Genomic DNA, 25,239 nt, shown 5'->3' with positions numbered 1-25,239 from the left:
ACTCTCCATATTTACAAGCATAGTGGTGGCTACTTGTTAGATATTACTGCACAGTCGGAACTAGAAGCACAAGCATTTCGCACATCTAGGCACAGGCAAAATCTTAAAGGAAAACCTGGTTCAGTCTACTTTCCTTCAGACACTGGAAGATGAATTCACCTTTCAGCAGGACAATAACAGTGGCCGAGTTACAGTTTTGACTTAAATCTGCTTGAAAATCTATGGCAAGACTTAAAAATGGTTGTCTAGCAATGATCAACAACAATTTGACAGAGCTTGAAGAAATTTGAAAAGAATAATGGGCACATGTTACACAATCCTTGTGTGGAAAACTCTTAGAGACTTTTACCCAGAAAGACTCACAGTGTCACGACTTCCGCCGAGGTCGGCGCCTCTCCTCGTTCGTTCGGCGGTCGACGTCGCCGGCTTTCTAGCCATCGCCGCTCCATTTTTCATGCATCCATTTGTTTTGTCTTGTTCCCTGCACACCTGGTTTTCATTCCCCAATCAATCCATGTGTATTTATTCCTCTGTTCCCCCTCATGTCTTTGTGTAAGATTGTTTGTGTTATGTGTATTTTTGATTTGTGTATATTGTTACGCGCATTACTTTTTGTCTATTTTATGTTACTTTGTGCTGTCATTTTGGACCGGAATAAAAAGTGTGCCTGTTCACTACACTCTGCTCTCCTGCACCTGACTTCGCCTCCGATAGGTGACGCTGCCAAAGGTGAAGCTGCTAACATATGTGAATACTTATGTCAATGAGATATTTCTGTATTTCATTTTTGATAAAATGCAAAGATATCTTAAAAAATATGTTTTCACTTTGTCATTCTGTGGGTAATGTGTGTAGATGGGTGACAAAAAAAGGCTATTGAATCCATGTTGAATTCAGGCTGTAACACAACAAGATGGGGAAGAAGTCAAGGGGTGTGAAAACTTTCTGAACTTGTATGAACACACCCTCAAATAAAAGGTGACGTTCTATACTGTCGCCTCACATGAAACATTTGATCTCAAATCCCAAAATGCAAGTGTACAGAAATACAACTTTAAATTGTAGCTTCACTGTCCAAATACATGTGGAGGTGGAGTGTATGTGTATACCACAGGAGGCTGGTGAGGGGAGGACGACTCATAATCATGTCTGTAACGGTGCAGAAAGGAATGGCATCAAACACCTGGAAACCGTGTGTTTGATGTACAGTATTTGATACCATTCCACTGATTCCACCCCAGTCATTACCACAAGCTTGTTCTCCCCAATTAAGCTGCCACCAACATCCTGTGGTGTACAGGTGTGTGTGCGTGCTTATCTCTCTGTCTCTCTCTCTGTCTCTCTCTGTGCTGTGCGTGTCTCTCTCTGTCTCTGTCTCTGTCTCTATCTCTCTCTGTGCTGTGTGTGTGTCTCTCTCTGTCTCTATATCTCTCTGTGCTGTGTGTCTCTGTCTCTGTCTCTATCCCTATCTGTGCTGTGTGTGTCTTTCTCTCTGTCTCTCTATGTGCTGTGTCTCTCTCTCTCTGTCTCTGTCTCTATCCCTCTCTGTGCTGTGTGTGTCTTTCTCTCTGTCTCTCTCTGTGCTGTGTGTGTCTCTGTCTCTGTCACTATCCCTCTCTGTGCTGTGTGTGTCTCTTTCTGTTTCTGTCACTATCCCTCACCTTGCTGTGTGTGTCTCTCTGTCTCTGTCTCTCTCTGTGCTGTGTGTCTCTCTCTGTCTCTCTCTGTGCTGTGTGTGTCTCTCTGTCCCTATCTGTGCTGTGTGTATGTGTCTCTGTTTGTGTCTCTGTCCCTCTCTGTGCTGTGTGTATGTGTCTCTGTTTGTGTCTCTGTCTCTGTCCCTCTCTGTACTCTGTGTCTTTCTCTCTGTCTCTCTCTGTGCTGTGTGTGTCTCTCTGTCTCTGTCCCTCTCTGTGCTGTGTGTATGTCCCTCTCTGTGCTGTGTGTATGTGTATCTGTCTGTGTCTGTGTCTCTGTCCCTCTCTGTGCTCTGTGTATGTGTATCTGTCTGTGTCTCTGTCCCTCTCTGTGCTCTGTGTCTCTGTCTGTGTCTCTGTCTGTGTCTCTGTCTCTGTCCCTCTCTGTACTCTGTGTCTTTCTCTCTGTGCTGTGTGTGTCTCTCTGTCTCTGTCCCTCTCTGTGCTGTGTGTGTCTCTCTGTCTCTGTCCCTCTCTGTGCTGTGTGTATGTGTCTCTGTCTGTGTCTCTGTCTCTGTCCCTGTCCCTCTCTGTGCTGTGTGTGTGTGTGTCTTTCTGTCTCTGTCCCTCTATGTGCTGTGTGTGTGGCTTACTTGAGTGCTGTTGTCACCTTACACCTGGCCTAACTAGATCTATCTGGTTTACAGAGGTTATATTGGTGTGTTGTGTTGGGAAGGCACGGTTAATTACTGCAGTGGGCTAAATCAGGGTGTTTCTTGGTAGTCTTAAACAAATATAGTTTGAGACAAAAGTATACACCTCACACACGTGGTTATGGGCTTTAAAAAAAGAAGACACTTGCACCATGTCAGATATAGAATTGAAATGTATTACATTTTGTGTTTGCATCCCAATATTACACTTTATACACAACACAGAAGACTGTTACAGTTTATATATGTAAATCAGTCAATTGAAATAAATTCACTAGGCCCTAAATGACTACAGACCCGTAGCACTCACGTCTGTAGCCATGAAGTGCTTTGAAAGGCTGGTAATGGCTCACATCAACACCATTATCCCAGAAACCCTAGACCCACTCCAATTTGCATACCGCCCAAACAGATCCACAGATGATGCAATCTCTATTGCACTCCACACTGCCCTTTCCCACCTGGACAAAAGGAACACCTATGTGAGAATGCTATTCATTGACTACAGCTCGGCGTTCAACACCATAGTGCCCTCAAAGCTCATCAATAAGCTAAGGACCCTGGGACTAAACACCTCCCTCTGCAACTGGATCCTGGACTTCCTGACGGGCCGCCCCCAGGTGGTGAGGGTAGGTAGCTACACATCTGCCATGCTGATCCTCAACACTGGAGCTCCCCAGAGGTGCGTGCTCAGTCCCCTCCTGTACTCCCTGTTCACCCACGACTGCATGGCCAGGCACGACTCTAACACCATCATTAAGTTTGCAGACGACACAACAGGGGTAGGCCTGATCACTGACAACGACGAGACAGCCTATAGGGAGGAGGTCAGAGACCTGGCCGGATGGTGCCAGAATAACAACCTCTCCCTCAACGTAACCAAGACTAAGGAGACGATTGTGGACAACATGAAAAAGAGCACCAAGCACGCCCCCATTCTCATCGACGGGGCTGTAGTGGAGCAGGTTGAGAGCTTCAAGTTCCTTGGTGTCCACATCAACAACAAACTAGAATTGTCCAAACACACCAAGACAGTCGTGAAGAGGGCACGACAAAGCCTATTACCCCTCAGGAAACTAAAAAGATTTGGCATGGGTCCTGAGATCCTCAAAAGGTTCTACAGCTACAACATCGAGAGCATCCTGACCGGTTGCATCACTGCCTGGTACGGCAATTGCTCGGCCTCCGACCGCAAGGCACTTCAGAGGGTAGTGTGTACGGCCCAGTACAGCACTGGGGCAAAGCTGCCTGACATCCAAGACCTCTACACCAGGCGGTGTCAGTGGAAGGCCTTGAAAATTGTCAAAGACCCCAGCCACCCCAGTCATAGACTGTTCTCTCTACTACCGCATGGCAAGCGGTAACGGCGTGCCAAGTCTAGGACAAAAAGGCTTCTCAACAGTTTTTACCCCCAAGCCACAAGACTCCTGAACAGGTAACCAAATAGACTTACCCGGACTATTTGCATTGTGTTCCCCCCCAACCCTCTTTTACGCTGCTGCTACTCTCTGTTTATCATATATGCATAGTCACTTTAACTATACATTCATGTACATACTACCTCAATTGGCCCGACCAACCAGTGCTCCCGCACATTGGCTAACCGGGCTATCTGCATTGTGTCCCACCACCCGCCACCCACCAACCCCTCTTTTTACGCTACTGCTACTCTCTGTTAGAGGTCGACCGATTATGATTTTTCAACGCCGATACCGATTATTAGAGGACCAAAAAAGCCGAAACCGATTAATCGGCCGATTCTTTAACATGTATTTGTAATAATGACAATTACAACAATACTGAATGAACACTTATTTTTACTTAATATAATACATCAATAAAATCAATTTAGCCTCAAGTAAATAATGAAACATGTTCAATTTGGTTTAAATAATGCAAAAACAAAGTGTTGGAGAAGAAAGTAAAAGTGCAATATGTGCTATGTAAGAAAGCTAACGTTTCAGTTCGTTGCTCAGAACATGAGAACATATGAAAGCTGGTGGTTCCTTTTAACATGAGTCTTCAATATTCCCAGGTAAGAAGTTTTAGGTTGAAGTTATTATAGGAATTATAGGACTATTTCCCTCTATACCATTTGTATTTCATTAACCTTTGACTATTGGATGTTCTTATAGGCGCTTTAGTATTGCCAGTGTAACAGTATAGCTTCCGTCCCTCTCCTCGTTCCTCCCTGGGCTCGAACTAGCAACACAACGACAACAGCCACCATCAAAGCAGCGTTACCCATGCAGAGCAAGGGGAACAACTACTAGAAGGCTCAGAGCGAGTGACGTTTGAAACGCTATTAGCGCGCGCTAACTAGCTAGCCATTTCACTTCGGTTACACCAGCCTCATCTCGGGAGTTGATGGGCTTGAAGTCATAAACAGCGCAATGCTTGACACACAACGAAGAGCTGGTGGCAAAACGCACAAAAGTGCTGTTTGAATGAATGTTTACGTGCCTGCATTTGCCTACCACCGCTCAGTCAGATACTTAGATACTTGTGTGCTTGTATGCTCAGTCAGATTATATGCAACGCAGGACACGCTAGATAATATCTAGTAATATCATCAACCATGTGTAGTTAACTAGTGATTATGATTGATTTGTTTTTTATAAGATAAGTTTAATGCTAGCTAGCAACTTACCTTGGCTTACTGCATTCGCGTAACAGGCAGTCTCCTTGTGGAGTGCAGCGAGAGAGAGTCAGGTCGTTATTGCGTTGGACTAGTTAACTGTACGGTTGCAAGATTGGATCCCCCGAGCTGACAAGGTGAAAATCTGTCGTTCTGCCCCTGAACGAGGCAGTTAACCCACCGTTCCTAGGCCGTCATTGAATTTAAGAATGTGTTGTTAACTGACTTGCCTCGTTAAATAAAGGTATATAAAAAAAAAACGTCAAATCGGCACCCAAAAATACAGATTTCCGATTGTTATGAAAACTTGAAATCGGCCCTAACTAATCGGCCATTCCGATTAATCGGTCGACCTCTACTCTCTGTTCATCATATATGCATAGTCACTTTAACCATACCTACATGTACATACTACCTCAATAAGCCTGACTAACCGGTGTCTGTATATAGCCTTGCTACTGTTATTTTCAAATATCTTTTTACTGTTGTTTTATTTCTTTACTTACCTACACACACACACACACACACACACACACACACACACACACACACACACACACACACACACACACACACACATACCTTTTTCCCCCACTATTGGTAAGGTCTACACTTGTTGTATTCGGCGCACGTGACAAATAAACTTTGATTTGATTTGATCTATAGATTTCACATTTAGGGCAGGGGCCCACCCACTTGGGAGCCAGGCCCGGCCAATCAGAATGAGTTTTTCCCCATAAAAGGGCCTATTACAGACAGAAATACTCCTTAGTTTCGTCAGCTGTCTGGATGGCTGGTATGTCTGGGTGGCTGTTATCAGATGATCCCGCAGGTGAAGAAGCCGGATGTTGAGGTCCTGGGCTACACGTGGTCTGTGTTTATGAGCTGGTTAGACTTACTGCCAAATTCTCCAAAATGACGTTGGAGGCGGCATATGGTAGAGAAATTAACATTAAATGCTCTGGCAACAGCTTTGGTGGACATTCCTGCAGTCAGCATGCCAATTGCATGCACCCTCATAACTTGAGGAATCTGTGGCATGGCGTTGTGTGGCAAAACTGCACATTTTAGAGTGGCCTTTTATTATCCCCAGTACAAGGAAAATAAAGGCAGCATCAGGTTCTTGATATTCCACACCTGTCAGGTGGATGGATTCTCTTATTAAAGGAGACATGCTCACTAACAGGGATGGAAACAAATTTGTGCCCAAGATTTGAAAGAAATTCTAGCTTTTTGTATGGAACTTTTCTGCAATCTTTTATGAAACATGGGACCAACACTTTACATGTTGCGTTTATATATTTTTTCAGTATATAACAAAACTGTTTGACATAGAAACACCATATTTTCTGATTTATTTTATTTTTATAATGAAGAAAAATATGAATAACATTCCACAATGAGGTTAGTAGGTCATTTGACTGCAGTTAACACACATTCCAGGGTTGGTTTCTACTCGATCTGCAACACCTGTGTATTTGGAGTGATTTCCCTCTGATCAACATGGAGCTGTTCTGTTTTCCAACTACCTCAGGTGCTCAGAGTAACACAGTGTAGAGGGATTGTTGCTACTTGACTGGATCCATTTACCCCATTGAGGGACCAGAGTGAGAAAGAGAGAGAGAGAGATATAGAGAGAGAGAGAGTCCTTAGTATTTAAACTATGCCCTATCTGCATCTAAACGACCCCACAAGCTCCAAGACAATCTGATCACACAGTAGTGACTTCGGTCAGTGAGAATATCGCCCGGGAGGGCGGGAACGGAAACTTCATTTTCTGGGCTAATATTAGCCCGGGCCGGGCCTCCTCTGGAAAATTCCTTTTAAATGATCACTCGCTGAGAAAAGGCAAAGAATTTGTTTAGCGTTTTGGTTGACAGTATATTGCATGGATGGGTTTTTGCAGACAGTGGCTGTGTAGTAGAGGGTCCTGGGAAAGCAGATGTGGGTTGAGGTTTCTTTCCATCAGATGACCAATGGAATGATTGTCATTGCTGTGTGCCAGACAGTAGAACATTGTTTCTTATTTTATACTGATTGATAGAGATCAATACAGTCACGTAATAGGCCATGAGCTTGATATCATGTCATGGTACAGCATCACAGTAGGCTACTGTTACCACTGTATTACTAGTGTTACCATCTCACTGTTACTACTGTATTATACTAGTGTTACTATGTTACTGTTACTACAGTATTACTAGTGTTACTATGTTACTGTTACCACTGTATTACTAGTGTTACTATGTTACTGTTATTACTGTATTACCAGTGTTACTATGTTACTGTTACTACTGTATTACTAGTGTTACTATGTTACTGTTACTACTGTATTACTAGTGTTACTATGTTACTGTTACTACTGTATTACTAGTGTTACCATCTCACTGTTACTACAGTATTACTAGTGTTACTATGTTACTGTTACCACTGTATTACTAGTGTTACTATGTTACTGTTATTACTGTATTACCAGTGTTACTATGTTACTGTTACTACTGTATTACTAGTGTTACTATGTTACTGTTACTACTGTATTACTAGTGTTACTATGTTACTGTTACTACTGTATTACTAGTGTTACCATCTCACTGTTACTACTGTATTACTAGTGTTACTATGTTACTGTTACTACTGTATTACTATTGTTAATATGTTACTGTTACTACTGTATTACTAGTGTTACTATGTTACTGTTACTACTGTATTACTAGTGTTACCATCTCAGTGTTACTACTGTATTACTAGTGTTACTATGTTACTGTTACCACTGTATTACTAGTGTTGCCATCTCACTGTTACTACTGTATTATACTAGTGTTTCTATGTTACTGTTACTACTGTATTACTAGTGTTACTATGTTACTGTTACCACTGTATTACTAGTGTTACTATGTTACTGTTACTACTGTAGTATACTAGTGTTACTATGTTACTGTTACCACTGTATTACTAGTGTTACCATCTCACTGTTACTACTGTATTATACTAGTGTTTCTATGTTACTGTTACTACTGTATTACTAGTGTTACTATGTTACTGTTACCACTGTATTACTAGTGTTACTATGTTACTGTTACTACTGTATTACTAGTGTTACTATGTTACTGTTACTACTGTATTACTAGTGTTACTATGTTACTGTTACTACTTTGTTACTAGTGTTACTATGTTACTGTTACTACTGTATTACTAGTGTTACTATGTTGCTGTTACTACTGTATTACTAGTGTTACTATGTTATTGTTACTACTGCATTACTAGTGTTACTATGTTACTGTTACTACTTTGTTACTAGTGTTACTATGTTACTGTTACTACTGTATTATACTAGTGTTACTATGTTATTGTCACTACTGTAGTACTAGTGTTACTATGTTACTGTTACTACTATGTTACTTGTGTTACTATGTTACTGTTACTACTGTGTTACTAGTGTTACTATCTCGCTGTTACTACTGTAGTACTAGTGTTACTATGTTACTGTTACTACTGTATTACCAGTGTTACTATGTTACTGTTACTACTTTGTTACTAGTGTTACTATGTTACTGTTACTACTGTGTTACTGGTGTTACTATCGCGCTGTTACTACTGTATTACTAGTGTTACTATCTCGTTGTTACTACTGTGTTACTGGTGTTACTATCTCGCTGTTACTCCTTTGTTACTAGTGTTACTAACTTACTCACTGTTACTTTCTGCAAGCTTTTATTAAGTTGCAAACCTCAAAGCATATGTTCATACATATCATATGGTAAAATAAAAAATGTAATAATAAATTAACTTTTCTCAGTACTTTGTTGAAGCACCTTTGGCTGCGATTTAAGCCGTGAGTCTTCTTAGGTATGATGCTACAAGCTTGGCACACCTGTATTTGGGGAGTTTCTCTCATTCTTCTCTGCAGATCCTATCAAACTCTGTCAGGTTGGATGGGGGGCGTCACTTCACAGCTATTCTCAGGTCTCTCCAGAGATGTTTGATCGGGTTAAAGTCCGGGCTCTGGCTTGGGCCTCTCAAGGACATTCAGAGACTTGTCCTGAAGCCACTCCTGTGTTCTCTTGGCTGTGTGCTTAGGGTCGTTGTCCTGTTGGAAGGTGAACCTTTGCCCCAGTCTGAGCAGGTTTTCATCAAGGAGCTCTCTGTACTTTGCTCTGTTCATCTTTGCCTCGATCTTGACTAGTCTCCCAGTCCCATTCCGCTGAAAATCATCCCCACAGCATGATGCTGCCACTACATAGCTTCACCGTAGGGATGGCACCAGGTTTCCTCCAAACATGACACTTGGCATTCAGGCCAAAGAGTTCAATCTTGGTTTCATCAGACTAGATCATCTTGTTTCTCATGGTCTGAGTCCTGTAGGTCCCTTTTGACAAACTCCAAGTGAGCTGTCAAGTGCCTTTTACTGAGGAGTGGCTTCCGTCTGGCCACTCTACCATAAAGGCCTGATTGGTGGAGTGCTACAGAGATGGTAGTCCTTCTGGAAGGTTCTCCCATCCCCACAGAGGAACTCTGGACCTCTGTCAGAGTGACCATCGGGTTCTTGGTCACCTCCCTGACCAAGGCCCTTCTCCCCTGATTGCTCAGTTTGGTTGGGCGGCCAGGTCTTGGAAGAGTCTTGGATGGTTCCAAACTTCTTCCTTTTAAGAATGATGTGGCCACTGTGTTCTTGGGGACCTTCAATGCTGCAGGACATTTTTGGTACCCTTCCCCAGATCTGTGCCTCGACACGATCCTGTCTCTGTGAGCTCTATGGACAATTCCTTTGACCTCATGGCTTGGTTTTTGCTCTGACATACACTGTCAACTGTGGGACCTTATACAGACAGGTGCCTTTCCAAATCATGTCCAATCAATTTAATTTACCACAGGTGGACTCCAATCAAGTTCAAGAAACATTTAAAAGATGATCAATGGAAACAGGATGCACCTGAGCTCAATTTTGAGTCCCATAGCAAACGGTCTGAATACTTATGTAAATTATTTATTGCTGTTTTGTTTTGTTTTTTTGTTTTTTGTGCAAAAATGACTAAAAACCTGTTTTTGCTTTGTCATTATGGGGTATTGGATGTAAATTGATGAGGGGAAAAAACTATTTCATCAATGTTAAAATAAGGCTGTAACTATCCAAATGTGGAAAAATGAAGGGGTCTGAATACTTTCCGAATGCACTGTATATGCCTTGATGAAATATCCCAGATGTGAAATACTGTATTGATGTATGATGTGTGCTTTATTACTTTATGCAATGTATCATTAAGCCATAAGGCCTGGGGAGGTGTGTTATGTTGCCAAAATACCACGGCTAAGTGCTGTTCCTTTGCACAACGGAACACAGAGTACCTGGATACAGCAAGCGGAATATTGGCCATATACTACACACCTCTAAGATGCCTTATTGCTGTTATAAACTGTTTAACAATGTAAAAAAAAAAAATTTGTGTCATACTTTCAGCCAATCAGCATTCAGACCTCGAACCACCTGGTTTATAATTAGTGATATATTGCATGAACAGAGAGTACTTGACCTCTATCCTCTGAGTGTTCAAAAAGACCACCGTGTTCATAAGTTGACCTTTATAGCGTTGGAGACAGAGGCTCTTGCTGCACTTTATCACTATGACCCAAAACTTTACAACCTCTTAAATGTGTGTTCTGTCTCTATCTCTCTCTATCGCTGTCTCTCTATCGCTCCTTCTGTGTGTGTGTGTGTTAGGTAAATCCCACCTGGCCATAGTTCAGAGGGTGAACAACGAGGGTGAGGGGGACCCCTTCTACGAGGTCCTGGGCATCGTCACCCTGGAGGACATAATCGAGGAAATCATCAAGTCAGAGATCCTGGACGAGACAGACTTGTACAGTAGGTGCCCAAACTACTAAGGGGTATCAATGTTTTCATTTTGAGTAACTTGAACCTGTTACCAGACCAGTACCACTTTATTATCTGCTGTAATGTAAGGTGCTACCGCAAAGCTTTAGCTTCCAGGCAATTTACATCGTTGTTATGTTATGTCCAGTAATGTTTCAACGGCAACTCTGTTTGCCCCATTTTTTTCATTTTAAATTGTACACGTTGTCCATAGGGAAAGAATATATTTGCTTGAAAATAAATTCCTTTGAGTAACTAAAGTTTATTCACCCTTGTACCTAGGAAATGCACTATCAAAGTCAGCTTACAATTTCTCCCTTTTCCCAAAAACAACTTCTCCCCTTTCATCCCATTTTTCTCCCCTCAGCTGACAACAAAACGAAGAAGAAAATCACCCATCGTGAGCGGAAGCAGGATTTCTCAGCCTTCAAGCCCAACGACAGTGAAATGAAGGTTAAAATATCACCTCAGCTTCTGCTGGCAACCCTGCGTTACCTAGCAACAGGCAAGTGTGCACACTGCGTTGCTGCTTGACTTCCCCCAGTGTGCCCTCAGAACCCTGACTGTGGAACGTGTGTGTGTGTGTGTGTGTGTGTGTGTGTGTGTGTGTATGTGTGTGTGTGTGGGGAGAGGGCGAGAGTGTGTGTTTGTGTGTGTGTTTGCGACAAGTGAATGTGTGTGTGTGTTTGTGATGTACACGTGGGTGTTTGTCTGAGAGGAAACACTAGGCCTCTGGGGAGCGCTGCATGGGATGTCTGCACAGACTTTATATGGCTCAGTCTGAAAACATGGCCGACTATTTGCTTGCGTGTCATGTTCTCATCGGTTGGGAGACTGACTGTAGCATTTAGCTTGGAACACATACCACAATTTGTTTACACTACTTTCACGATGACATCACTTTCAACAGTTTGGCTGATTGCCGGGGTTCTCACAGAAGGCATGTCTACATGCCAGACCTTTATTCACATATGCTTGAAATTCTTGATTGAGATGTGCTTGATTGAGCTTGCCTAGGGCAATGGGTCGAATGGAATAGTCCCCAAAGTGCAAACCCCATCCCATCTGGCACTTCAGGCAGGCTAAAGCAAACAGGCTAAAGCTCAAAGCAGAACATTAGATCCAGATCAATATATGGCTGTGGTGCCAAGTGTTTAAAAGATTTTAAATACTATTAGAAAAATCCCATGGAACGTACAACTGGAACCACCGTGGAATGTCCCAGCTAGCTACCAGTAGTAGAGCACAGGTGATTAAAATATGTTGCATTTGTAGGGGATTTGGTGAGAACTTTGACCTAGCGAGCTGCTAAGCATCGCTTAAAGCTGTGGCCCCGCTGGCCCCTCTAAAGGAACAGCAGGGCCAGTCCCTACCGTAGTGTGGTGGAGCAAGCTGCCAACTGAGACATATCACCACACTCTGGTGTCAGGGGCACGATTGGTTAGCCTTTGTTACCTTGACCAATGAGAAAAATGATAGAGTATGGGGAGAATCAGGTTGAGCCTGTGTGCGATACACGTGATTATAGTCAATTTACCGTAGATAAGGTGATAATGAGGTGATATGTTAAATGCAAGAGAGGGAGTGTGTTTTTACATGGAATTCTATTGTTGATATGGTATTGTAGGGTATTACATCACAACATCTTGTGTCTTACCACTGCATCATATTGTCTTGTACAATGTTGTATCTTACGATATTGGTCAATTTGTTCTTAAATTATGTCTCTCTCTCTCTCTCCCCCCTCTCTCTCTCTCTCCCCCCCCCCCCCCCCTCTCTCTCCCCTCTCTCTCTTCTCTCTCTCCCTCCCTCTCTCTCTCTCTCTCTCTCTCTCTCTCTCCCACCCCCTCTCTTTCTCTCTCTCTCTCTCTCTTCTCTCTCTCTCTCTCTCTCTCCCCATCCCCCTCTCCAGAGGTGGAGTCGTTCGGGCCGGTGCAGATGTCAGAGAAGATCCTACTGCGTCTGCTCAAACACCCCAACGTGATCCAGGAGCTGAAGTACGACGAGAAGAACAAGAGAGCACCAGAGCACTACCTCTTCCACAGGAACAAGCCTGTGGACTACTTCATACTCATCCTGCAGGTAAGTACCGAGCCATGCCATTGGGCCAGGGGTTAGTACGGGGCCACGCTATTGGGCCAGAACCAGGAAGATGAAACACTACAATCACTTAACTGTTGTATTTGTCTTTCTTGCACTAACAAACACTGATTTTGCAGATAGCAGATATTTTACTTGCAGTGATTGAGATGCTGTATGTAGTTGTACAATGACAGCAATGACAAATGTAGAGCGGGGCCACGCTATCGGCCCGGGTCAGAAATGGGCAACGCTATCGGTCTGGGTCAGAAATGGGCCACGCTATCGGTCCGGGTCAGAAATGGCCAACGCTATTGGTCCGGGTCAGAAATGGGCCACGCTATCGGCCCGGGGTCAGAAATGGGCAACGCTATCGGTCCGGGTCAGAAATGGGCCACACTATCGGGCCAGGTCAGAAATGGGCCACACTATCGGGCCAGGTCAGAAATGGGCCACACTGTCGGGCAAGGTCAGAAATGGGCCACACTATCGGGCAAGGTCAGTAATGGGCCACACTATCAGGCCAGGTCAGTAAAGGGCCATGCTATTGGGAGACGGTCACTACACTCTTCAGCTGTGGTTACACCTTGCATTAACATGTAGTTGTCATCATCCGATCAAGATGGAGATTTGTTGCGTCTACACATGGTAATAAAATGTGTCTGTTATCTGCCCACTGCGTCCGTATTGTGACCAGATTCCCTGGTCCCTCCCTCGATGCAAAATTATCCAACCTGACTTGAACCTCCCCTTACGACACGAGCTGTATCAATCGACAGAAAACAGCTAACTCTTTATACTCATCCTTACAGCCCAATACCTTGTCCAGCTCTGAATAAAATGGGCATTGGGTTTTCCTGTTCCCACTCCCACTCCAGTAGGCAGTTAGTTTCTAATGAAGTCCATGATGTTAATTCTGGAGGAATTGTCAAGGTATCGTTACCCATAATTACTATCTCAACAGGCCAGTGCGATTTATCTTTAGAGGACGGGACAACCATGACATTGGTCAAATTTCTAAGCTTTCGTGGTCAGGATTAGTTTACACTTCTAGGATATCCGTACAAGATGCGTATTTGACTTCCTCCGGCGGTCAGGAAGGTCAAATCACAATCAGTTCACAATGCGTCTTTTGATTGTCTACACCTGTCGACAAATGTGGGTACAATCAGAATGTTGACAAGATCAGGGCAACTGACACATGTTAGAACCTGGTATAAAAGAGGCTTTAGGAAAAAAAGTGCTATCTAGAACCTAAGCAGTTCTTCGGATGTCCCTATAGGAGAACCCTTTTTGTTTCCAGGTAGAACACTTTTGACATCCATGTAAAACCCTTTCCACAGAGGGTTCTACCTGAAAACAGAAATAGTTTGTACCTGGAACCAAAAAGAGTTCTCATATGGGGATAGCTAAATAAAATTTTGGAACCCTTTCCCTAAGAGTATAGGCCAGGAAGGGGATTGGCAGCTATTAAACAAAGCAAGGGGATTTTCCACGAATTATAAACAAGAGTGAGATTTGCCATCGAGTCAGGGTGGCAGCATGAGGGTGATGCAAGTCGGAAGTGATGCTGCAAGTACCTGTCCAGTTCAGTCAAAAAAAAGTGCATTTTCTGTATTTTATATATATTTCCGCACTATGAGGTTGGAAAAATACAGTTTTTTTTTTTTGTTGTGAAAATGATGATAAGGCCCTTTTAGTGTAAGCGCTGTTTGAAAAGACCACCTAAAGGTACAGCCTGTTTTGGTAGGATGGAGTTTTGACCTGACTGGTGACATCATCAGGCGGTAAATGAGTTGATAGCCCAATAAGAAAGAGAGTTCCAAACCTCTCTGCCAATTAACAGCTAGTTTTCAGTTTTCCCCTCCCAACTCTGACCACTCCCAGACAGTCCAAGCTAAATTCTTGAGAAATGGCTCTTTACTAAGAAGCTACTTTTGTTTCTTTTTGACCATTTTAATTGAAAGCAATCACAGTAAGGTACTTAATTGTTAACAAGAAATGATTTGATATTGAGATAAACACGTCTGCATTGGGTATTTAATCTTTAAGAGAAAGTGTTACTGTCACGGGTGTCGTTGGAAGTAGACCACAGTGCAGCGTGGTGGGCGTACATTTTATTTTATTTTAAAATGTCGCCAACAAAACAAGAAACAACCGTGAAGCTTACAGGGCTAAGTGCCACCAGCAAAGTTAACTACCCACACTGAAAGGAGGGAAAAAGGGCTACCTTGATTCCCAATCAGAGACAATGATTGACAGCTGTCCCTGATTGAGAACCATACCCGGCCAAAACATAGAACTAAAGAAACATAGAATGCCCACCCCACATCACACCCTGACCTAACCAAATAGAGAAATAAAACGGCTCTCTAAGGTCAGGGCGTGACAGTACCCCCCCTCAAAGGTGCGGACTCCGACCGCAAAACCTGAACCTATAGGGGAGGGTCTGGGTGGGCATCTATCCACGGTGGTGGCTCTGGTGCGGTATGTAGACCCTGCTCCACCTCTGGCTCACCCCGCTTTGGTGGTGCCTTTGGTGTGGTGACCCTCGTTGCGGGCACCCTCGTTGCGGGCCTCGGACTGGGCACCCTCGTTGCGGGCCTCGGACTGGGCACCCTCGTTACGGGCCTCGGACTGGGCACCCTCGTTACGGGCCTCGGACTGGAGGCCGTCGCCGGAGGCTCCGGACTGAAGGACGTCGCAAGAGGCTCCGGACTGGAGACCGTTGCAGGAAGCTCCGGACTGAAGCATGTCGCTGGAGGCTCTGGACTGGGGGCCGTCGCTGGAGGCTTCGTGCCATGACTCCTCACTGGAGGCTTCGTGCCATGGATCATCACTGGAGGCTTCTTGCCATGGATCATCACTGGAGGCTTCGTGCCATGGATCATCACTGGAGGCTTCGTGCCATGGATCATCACTGGAGGCTTCTTGCCATGGATCATCACTGGGGGCTTCTTGCCATGGATCATCACTGGAGGCTTCTTGCCATGGATCATCACTGGAGGCTTCGTGCCATGGATCATCACTGGAGGCTTCGTGTCATGGATCATCACTGGAGGCTTCTTGCCATGGATCATCACTGGAGGCTTTGTGCCATGGATCATCACTGGAGGCTTTGTGCCATGGATCATCACTGGAGGCTTCTTGCCATGGATCATCACTGGAGATTTCGTGCCATAGATCCTCACTGGAGTGGAGAGACACACAGGAGGCCTGGCTCTGGGAGCAGGCACAGGATACACTGGGCCGTGGAGGCGCACTGGAGGTCTCGAGCGTAGAGCCTGCACAACCCGTCCTGGCTGGATGGTGACTTTGGCCTGGCACGTGCGGGGCGCAGGCACAGGACGCACTTGGCTGTGCAGAAGCACCGGAGACACATTGCGCAGAGCCGGCGCAGGATATCCTGGGCCGTAGAGACGTACTGGCGGCCAGATGCGCTGAGCCGGCACCCTCCGACCTGGCTGGTAGCACACTCTAGCCCGGCCGATGCGGGGAGCTGGAATGTAGCGCACCGGGCTGTGAATGCGCACTGGAGACACCTTGCGCTCCACCGCATAACACGGTGCCTGACCAGTACGACGCTTGCCACGGTAAGCGCGGGGAGTTGGCTCAGGTCTCCAACCTGACTCAGCCAAACTCCCCGTGTGCCTCCCCACCTAAAAAATTGGGGGGCTGCCTCTCGTGCCTGGTCCGTTGCCGTGACTCCTGGTAGCGAAGTCGTTCCTCCCTTGCTAGCCTGTTTTTCAGCCTGTTTCCATGGCAGGGTCTTGTCCCCTGCCATAACCTCCTCCCATGTCCAAGATGTCCTCCATTCTCTCTTCTCCCCGGGCCCAGGATCCCTGCTCCTCCTGGCCACGCTGCTTGGTCCATGTGTGGTGGGTAGTTCTGTCACGGGTGTCTTTGGAAGTTGACCAAAGTGCAGCGAGGTGAGCGTACAGTTTCTTTTATTTTATAATGTTGCCAACAACCGTGCCGCTTACAGGGCTAAGTGCCACAAACAAAGTTAACTACCCACACTGAAAGGAGGGAAAAAGGGCTACCTAAGTATGATTCCCAATCAGAGACAACGATTGACAGCTGTCCCTGATTGAGAACCATACCTGGCCAAAACATAGAAATAAAGAAACATAGAAAACAAAACATAGAATGCCCACCCCACATCACACCCTGACCTAACCAAATAGAGAAATAAAATGGCTCTCTAAGGTCAGGGCATGACAGTTACAGATGGATTGGCTGAAATGTTGCAGCATGCAAATAGGAAATTTACTTTGTGGACGTAAAAGCCCCAATGCAGGTGTTTTTATATCAATATCAAATCACTTCTAGGTAACAATTAAGTACCATGCTGTAATAGTTTTCCATTAAAATTGTAAAAAAATAAACAAAAATAACTTCTTTGCAATAAAAAAATTCTCAAGTTTCTAGGACGGTCTGGGAGTGGTCTGAGTGGGGAGGGGGAGGGCACTCGAAAACAAAAAACGAGCTGTTATAGGCAGAGAGGTTTGAACTCTCTTTGTTATTGGTCTATTAACTTATCTACCTTATTTACCGTAACCAGGCTAGCTGAAACTCCACCCATGCTAAACCCTGCTTGATGAGATTATATTTTCAACCAGTAACTATCAGGAAATAACACGGATCACAGTTTCGTCAGCTGTTGTACAATATGATACAAAACACAGGGAGAACAGAACTCACTGGGCCTTTAAAAGAACGTGAAGTAAATAGTCATCTCACTGCGAAGGAGAGATTTGCCTGAATATTGTTCAAGGTGTGAATTCTGAAATGTTGTTACGCGGTTCAGTCAATGCCTCGACTATAATGCTGCTAAAACAAAAACACATAGTGAATTTACTGTAGCTGATGTTCAAACCTCTATACCCCGCAGTACTGCTCAACTGATCTGAGTCTTCTTCAGACTCTTACGCAGAGTGTCTTGTGTTCCTCTGCAGGGGAAGGTGGAGGTGGAGGCAGGGAAGGAAGGGATGAAGTTTGAAGCAGGAGCGTTCTCCTCCTATGGGATGATGGCTCTCACCACCTCCCCAGGTAAGACTTCCTTGTATACCGACGTCTCAATGGCTGTGTCTAAAATTAGGTCCTATAAATATTCACTGCAGTACACAACACTTTTGTCCAGAACCCTACGTCCCTATATAAAACTACTTTACAAAAATACTACATTGTAGTCTATAGGCACCTACCATGTATGTTTCAGATTTCCCCAATTCCCTCCTACCCATCATCCATCGGCAGCTACTGAGACAAGGGCTAGGTCTAGGATGACTGGTTTAGAAATAGTAAAGAAACAGTTTATCAGTAACCAAGTGAATTGACTCATATTGAAATAAGGTATGACACATTTTTTTGTGAGGCAGCCTCTGTATTTTCTCAGTTCATTCAAACTTCCAGTCAGGCGCTAGTAGGATCTCAGAGACACCTGCTGGTGAGAGGGCAGAATTACACCCTCCTCATCAAAAAAGTTGTCACTGTAGTTTGGTTTATGGAACATAGAGCACATGCTTATGAGATGATGTATTTTGTCATATTTTATCACAGACCCTCTTTCAATGTGCTTGGATGGCACGTTGGTTGTTTTTCAGGACACAGTGTACGACGGTAACGTTATACAATTATTTAATTTGTGGGCTTTGGTGATGGATTTTTCCGTGTGTGTCTCCCTTCTCTGTCGTCCGTCTCGCCTCGCCAGTCCCTCTCTCCCTGTCTCGTACCTTCGTTGTCAGTAGGGCTGAGTCCCTAGCAGGATCTCCAGGTATGATAGTCCTCTCTTTCCTGCCTGCCTGCCTGCCTGCCTGCCTGCCTGCCTGTCTGTCAACCTGTCTGTCTGTCAACCTGTCTGTCTGTCCGTCCATCCCCCCTATCCCTCTATCTCTCCTCACATCTAAAATGCCTCTTCCATCTGTCTATCACCCATTGGGATGAGTGTACACTTCACCTAAGCCTGGTATTTACCGGTATCAAAACTGCATGATGTGTTGTGGACATAGCAATGAATTCTGGACCTGCTGGTCATGAGCTTAAATTATTTGGGAGCGGGATTCTCTTGTGCCACATAGCAAGAATACTTTGAGCATTGTTTGTTACATGTTTGTGTATTAATATGCATTTCCTACTTACTCTGTCCTTACGTTTGCTTTGCATATTAAATGTTGTTCTGCATGGATGTTTAACAAGGGAGGACGTACCTATTGTTTTGGACTCTGAAGGATGTCTGTTACTGTGTACTGTGCATGTGAAGCGTCCATTCCTCTCTGTGTGTGTGTGTGTGTGATAACCAGTGCCATAACTCAAGCCAGTGAATAGTGTAGTAGGGGCCCCCAGAGTGAGGCATAGCCGCCACTAGAGACAGGCTCCACCCCTCTAGCCCCTTAACCCTCTGACTCCATAAACAAGGCTATGAGTTACAGCCCCCAGCAGGGCCGCTGACTGCAGCACGCACACACAAGCTGCAAGCACACACACACACACATTCTGAAAACATACACACACAGCTCAGGCCTCTGATCCACCCCAAATTTACTAAATTCCCTCCTCCTTCTTTTCCCCCTTGTCCCACTCCACCCTCTTCCACTCCATCCACTCCTCCATCCCCTACCGTCCCCCGTCGGCCCCCGAGAAAGTAGAGTACTAATCTCCCAGGGTTCACTGGGCCTTGGACTACTGCGTGGGTCTGGGGACCACATCCAAACCCAGGATTACATACATTCCAGCCAGAGTAGTGAGCATTAACGCCCCAGTCCTCTGCAAGCCCACCTCTTTTCCACTTTGTTGTGTGGTTTTCCTCTCGTCTGCTTTTTAAGGAGTGGAAAACATAAGCTGAGTTTAATTAAAATAAAGAGAAAGTATTCTCATTTGAGAAGTGGGGAAAAAAAGCAGCGTCACTCTAGACCACTGACTCAAAACCTGTGAAGCAAAGCCCCCCCCTAATGGGAGGACTTAATATATATATATATTACATTTCCATTGTCACGATCGTCGTAAGAAGCGGACCAAAGCGCAGCGTGGCGTGAATGCATCATTTAATTGATGACAAAAAACACGAAGTAAACTGTACTAAAACAATAAACGACCGAGAAGCTATCATAAGAACCGTGCTGACACAAGCAACTAACAGAGACAATCACCCACAAACACACAGTGAAACCCAGGCTACCTAAGTATGATTCTCAATCAGAGACAACTAACGACACCTGCCTCTGATTGAGAACCATACTAGGCCCAAACATAGAAATCCCAAAATCATAGAAAAACAAACATAGACTGCCCACCCCAACTCACGCCCTGACCATACTAAATAACGACAAAACAAAGGAAATAAAGGTCAGAACGTGACATCCATACATTGCACCAAGGATTCTTGGCCTATATGTTACCTAATCATTCAATTAAAGAAATAGCTTCTCATTCTGCGTAGAATTCAGTAAATAGATGATGCACAATCAGGTTGTGTAAAAGGAGATTAGATGACAAACATAAATCATACACAGCTATGGCTAGGTACAGCAGTACAGCTATAACCGATTGTGGATTCCATATACAGTGTCTGTGTGACATGTTCTGCTTTTACTCTGTTCTCTATTCTGTTCTCAGATCAGGGCTGGGGTCAATTCCATTTCAATTCCAGGTCTCTTCAATGCTTTTCAATGAGGAAAATGTAGAATTGGATATTGGAATTTGGTTTACGTTCTGAATCGACTTTCATAGACATGGGATCGACCCCAAGCCCAGATAGGTATTTGCTGTGAACAGAAGCCGAAAACTTCTATTCTTCTCTAACCTGTGCAGAGAACAAGTCCCCCCCGCGGCCGTTTGGCCTGAACCACTCAGACTCCCTGAACCGGAGTGACCGCATCGATGCCATCACACCCACTCTGGGGAGCAGTAACAACCAGCTGAACGCCTTCCTACAGATATACATGCCAGACTACTCTGTCAGGGCTGTGTCTGACCTGCAGTACATCAAGGTGAGAGGATAGTCAGGATACACACACACACACACACACTACAGATATACATGCCAGACTACTCTGTCAGGGCTGTGTCTGACCTGCAGTACATGAAGGTGACAGGATAGTCAGGATACACACACACACAGACACGCATACACACACACTACACACACATTACACTATACACACACACTACAGATATACATGCCAGACTACTCTGTCAGGGCTGTGTCTGACCTGCAGTACATCAAGGTGAGAGGATAGTCAGGATACACACACACACACATTACACTATACACACACACTACAGATATATATGCCAGACTACTCTGTCAGGGCTGTGTCTGACCTGCAGTACATCAAGGTGAGAGGATAGTCAGGATTCACACACACACACACAGGCACGCATACACACACACTACACACACATTACACTATACACACACACTACAGATATACATGCCAGACTACTCTGTCAGGGCTGTGTCTGACCTGCAGTACATCAAGGTGAGAGGATAGTCAGGATACACACACACAGACACGCATACACACACTACACACACATTACACTATACACACACACTACAGATACAGTTGAAGTCGAAAGTTTACATACACTTTAGCCAAATACATTTAAACTCAGTTTTTCACAATTCCTGACATTTAATCCTAGTAACAATTCCCTGTCTTTGGTCAGTTAGGATCACCACATTATTTTAAGAATGTGAAATGTCAGAATAATAGTAGAGAGAATGATTTCTTTCAGATTTTTTTTCTTTCATCACATTCCCAGTGGGTCAGAAGTTTGCATACACTGAATTAGTATTTGGTAGCATTGCCTTTAAATGGATTAATTTGAGTCAAATGTTTCGGGTAGCCTTCCACAAGTTTCCCAAAATAAGTTGGGTTAATTTTGGCCCATTCCTCCTGACAGAGTTGGTGTAACTGAGTCAGGTTTGTAGGCCTCCTTGCTCGCACACGCTTTTTCAGTTCTGCCTACAAATATTCTACAGGATTGAGTTCAGGGCTTTGTGATGGCCACTCCAATACCTTGACTTTGTTGTCCTTAAGCCATTTTGCCACAACTTTGGAAGTTTGCTTGGGGTCGTTGTCCATTTGGAAGACCCATTTGCGACCAAGATGTTGCTTCAAGATATCCACATAATTTCCCATCCTCATAATGCCATCTATTTTGTGAAGCGCACCAGGCCCTCCTGCAGCAAAGCACCCCCACAACATGATGCTGCCACCCCCATGCTTCACGGTTGGGATGGTGTTCTTTGGCTTGCAAGCCTCCCCCTTTTTCCTTCAAATATAACAACGGTCATTATGGCCAAACAGTTCTATTTTTGTTTCATCAGACCAGAGGATGTGCAGTTGCAAGCCGTAATCTGGCTTTTTTATGGCGGTTTTGGAGCAGTGGATTCTTCCTTGCTGTGTGGTCTTTTAGGTTATTTCGATATAGGACTCATTTTACTGTGGATATAGATACTTTTGTACCTGTTTCCTCCAGCATCTTCACAAGGTCCTTTGCTGTTGTTCTGGGATTGATTTGAACTTTTCACACCAAAGTATGTTCATCTCTAGGAGACAGAACGCGTCTCCTTCCTGAGCGGTATGAAGGCTGGGTGATCCCATAGTGTTTATACTTGCGTACTGTTATTTGTACAGATGAACGTGGTAGCTTCAGGCGTTTGGAAATTTCTCCCAAGGATGAGCCAGACTTGTGGAGGTCTACAATTTATTTTCTGAGGTCTTGGCTGATATCTTTTGATTTTCCCAAGATGTCAAGCAAAGAGGCACTGAGTTTGAAGGTAGGCCTTGAAATACATCCACAGGTACACCTCCAATTGACTCAAATTATGTCAATTAGCCTATCAGAAGCTTCTAAAGCCATTACATAATTTTCTGGAATTTTCCAAGCTGTTTAAAGGCACAGTCAACTTTGTGTATGTAAACTTGACTTGTGTCATGCACAAAGTAGATGTCCTAAACTATAGTTCGTTAACAAGAAATGTGTGAAGTGGTTGAAAAACTAGTTTTAATGACTCCAACCTAAGTGTATGTAAACTTCCGACTTCAATTGTATACAAGCCAGACTGCTCTGTTATGGCTGTCGGACCTGCAGTATATCAAGGGGAGTCTATACACACTTCTACACACACGTGTGCACGCACATACTGTACACACACACACACACAGACACACACATTTTTGACCAACCGCCTTGATTCGGTCTTATGTAGCAAAATTTGAAATGGTGTTTTTTATATTGGATAAAAGCAGAGACCCAGAGCTACAAAATGGTATATCATACGCTGCATTTGAGAAACAATGGGAAAGTCATTTTGCTTTGAAAGTTAATAAACTGGTAAACTCACTTTTGAGAAAATCGGCTTTGAATGCTTTGGTACCTACTGGAGAGCTCTTCTTTGTCTACACCTATTCAGCACCCTTTTAAGCTTTAGCTCCTCCAATCTCTTTATCTGAGCGTTTTGTCCTAACAACAGCAGTCAAGCACCCAAGCTAACTGGTTAACAGTTGTCACAGTGACATTCTATTAAAATGGACACTTGCATAGTGGAGTCTTTTGTTAAGACATGTAGCTAGCTATCTAGCTAAACAATGAACCATAATCCCAACTCATGACATTACTAACCTGCATGAATCTGCAGGTAGCTAACCAACCAGGTTCAATGTTAGCTAGCTAACATTTTGCAACAACTAGCCAAGCAAATGGCTCTGAGATACAAATAATACGATCATACACGTAACGTTAGGTAGCGAGCCAGCCAGCTAATGTTAGCTATCTAGCTAACAGTACACTTTAACTTGAAATGAAAACAACTGTCAAAATTTGAAATGTGTCAAATGTAGCTAGCTAAACTATCTTACCCGTATACGTCATGGTTGGATGCTTCTCCCTGTCACAGATGCCATGGTTGCCCTTAGTTTGAAGATGTAATCCAGAGACAGGTGTTTTGTCCATGTCTTTAGCTATCATACTCTAATTCCACTGATTTCAAACCTCGATCCTCCAGGAAGTGGAGAGCAACACTTATGCAGTTCTACTGAGCAATAGATTTTCTAAAAAGCAGCGTTAGACAGGATTACCTACACATACTGACCAGCTCAAATAGACAGAAGTGTGCTACATGGCATACCAATCCGAACTCATCTCCCGGTATTTCCAGCCCACTCATTATCTCAGCCAATCATGGCTAGTGGGAAGGTTGCTGACTTTTTCTGTGGCTAAACCAACTAGGCTTTCAATTTAACAATTGTATTCGTTTTTACAGATGGCATACAAGTTTGTGATTAAGGCACATGAAAGTTCACATGTTCCAGAAGGCATTTCTTCCAATAAAAAAACGCATTTTGATAAACAAAAAAAAGATTGTGGCTCAAATGGCTGTCCTGTAAAGTAGTGACCCGCAACATACACCTGGTTTTCTGAAACGGGTCACATTTGGCTGTTGCTTGTATAACAGTGGAGGTTGAGGTTGAATTGACTGGCGTAGGATCTGTCCAAGTGGGAGGATGTAGATTATGAAAAAGAGGGGGCCTAGCATGGAGCCCAGAGGCACACCCTGTGTGACTTTAGTGAGATATATGTGTCCAGTTGGTGAAACATGATTGAAACCAGGAGAAAGTGGATAAGAATGTTCTATTGGAAATGTAGCTATGCTATCATTCAAGGTGATCATGTAGATATCCACATCTGCCAGTTCAACTGATGCCCAGGGATGCTATTTAATATACTGTAATATCATATAACCTGATATCATGTAACCAACCGTATTATCCTCCCGCAGGTGACCCGTCAGCAGTACCAGAACGCCCTGATGGCGTCGCGCATGGATAAGACGCCCCAGTCGATGGACAGTGAGTTCACCAAGATCGAATTGACTCTGACCACTGAGCTCCACGATGGTGGAGGGGGAGGCGTCCTGGAGACGCCAGCTATGGCCCACCACGAGACAGCCAGCCTGCTCAACCTCAACACACAGCCCCAGAACTGTCTGGCCCACAGGGTCAACCACACTGCGCACAATGAGGGACCCATCTAGCCCACACTGGGATGGTGGGGACAGAGGGGTCTGGGGACAGGGGGAGAGGGTGAGAGGAGTGAGGAGGGATGGTGTTAGTACCCTCTGGGCCAGGGCCTGGGCCTAATCCTCCAACATCCAAGGACCTCTAACCCCTACCCATCACCCCCTTATGGCTGGAAGACCCTGGAGGGTTTGAGGGGAAGGACCTCTAACCCCTACCCACCACCCCCTTATGGCTGGAAGACCCTGGAGAATTTGAGGGGAAGGACCTCTAACCT

At 44.4% G+C, this 25,239-nt stretch overlaps 1 protein-coding gene across 1 annotated transcript in view; it reads left to right on the top strand.

Moving 5' to 3' along the window:
* LOC139423801 (metal transporter CNNM2-like) overlaps positions 1 to 24,979 on the top strand; it is a 64,397-nt gene extending 39,418 nt beyond the window's left edge. The window contains exons 2-8 of the mRNA XM_071175434.1: positions 10,705 to 10,848; positions 11,225 to 11,362; positions 12,770 to 12,939; positions 17,895 to 17,988; positions 18,650 to 18,712; positions 20,746 to 20,924; positions 24,725 to 24,979. Coding sequence (XP_071031535.1) covers positions 10,705 to 10,848; positions 11,225 to 11,362; positions 12,770 to 12,939; positions 17,895 to 17,988; positions 18,650 to 18,712; positions 20,746 to 20,924; positions 24,725 to 24,979 — 1,043 coding nt within the window. The remainder of the gene's footprint in view (positions 1 to 10,704; positions 10,849 to 11,224; positions 11,363 to 12,769; positions 12,940 to 17,894; positions 17,989 to 18,649; positions 18,713 to 20,745; positions 20,925 to 24,724) is intronic.
* Positions 24,980 to 25,239: the final 260 nt, after the last annotated feature.

The sequence above is a fragment of the Oncorhynchus clarkii genome, chromosome 13 (assembly GCF_045791955.1).
Source record: "Oncorhynchus clarkii lewisi isolate Uvic-CL-2024 chromosome 13, UVic_Ocla_1.0, whole genome shotgun sequence".
Classification (NCBI taxonomy): Eukaryota; Metazoa; Chordata; class Actinopteri; order Salmoniformes; family Salmonidae; genus Oncorhynchus; species Oncorhynchus clarkii.
The sequence above is the reverse complement of the archived record's forward strand: the minus strand, read 5'-3'. Positions and strand labels throughout refer to the sequence as shown.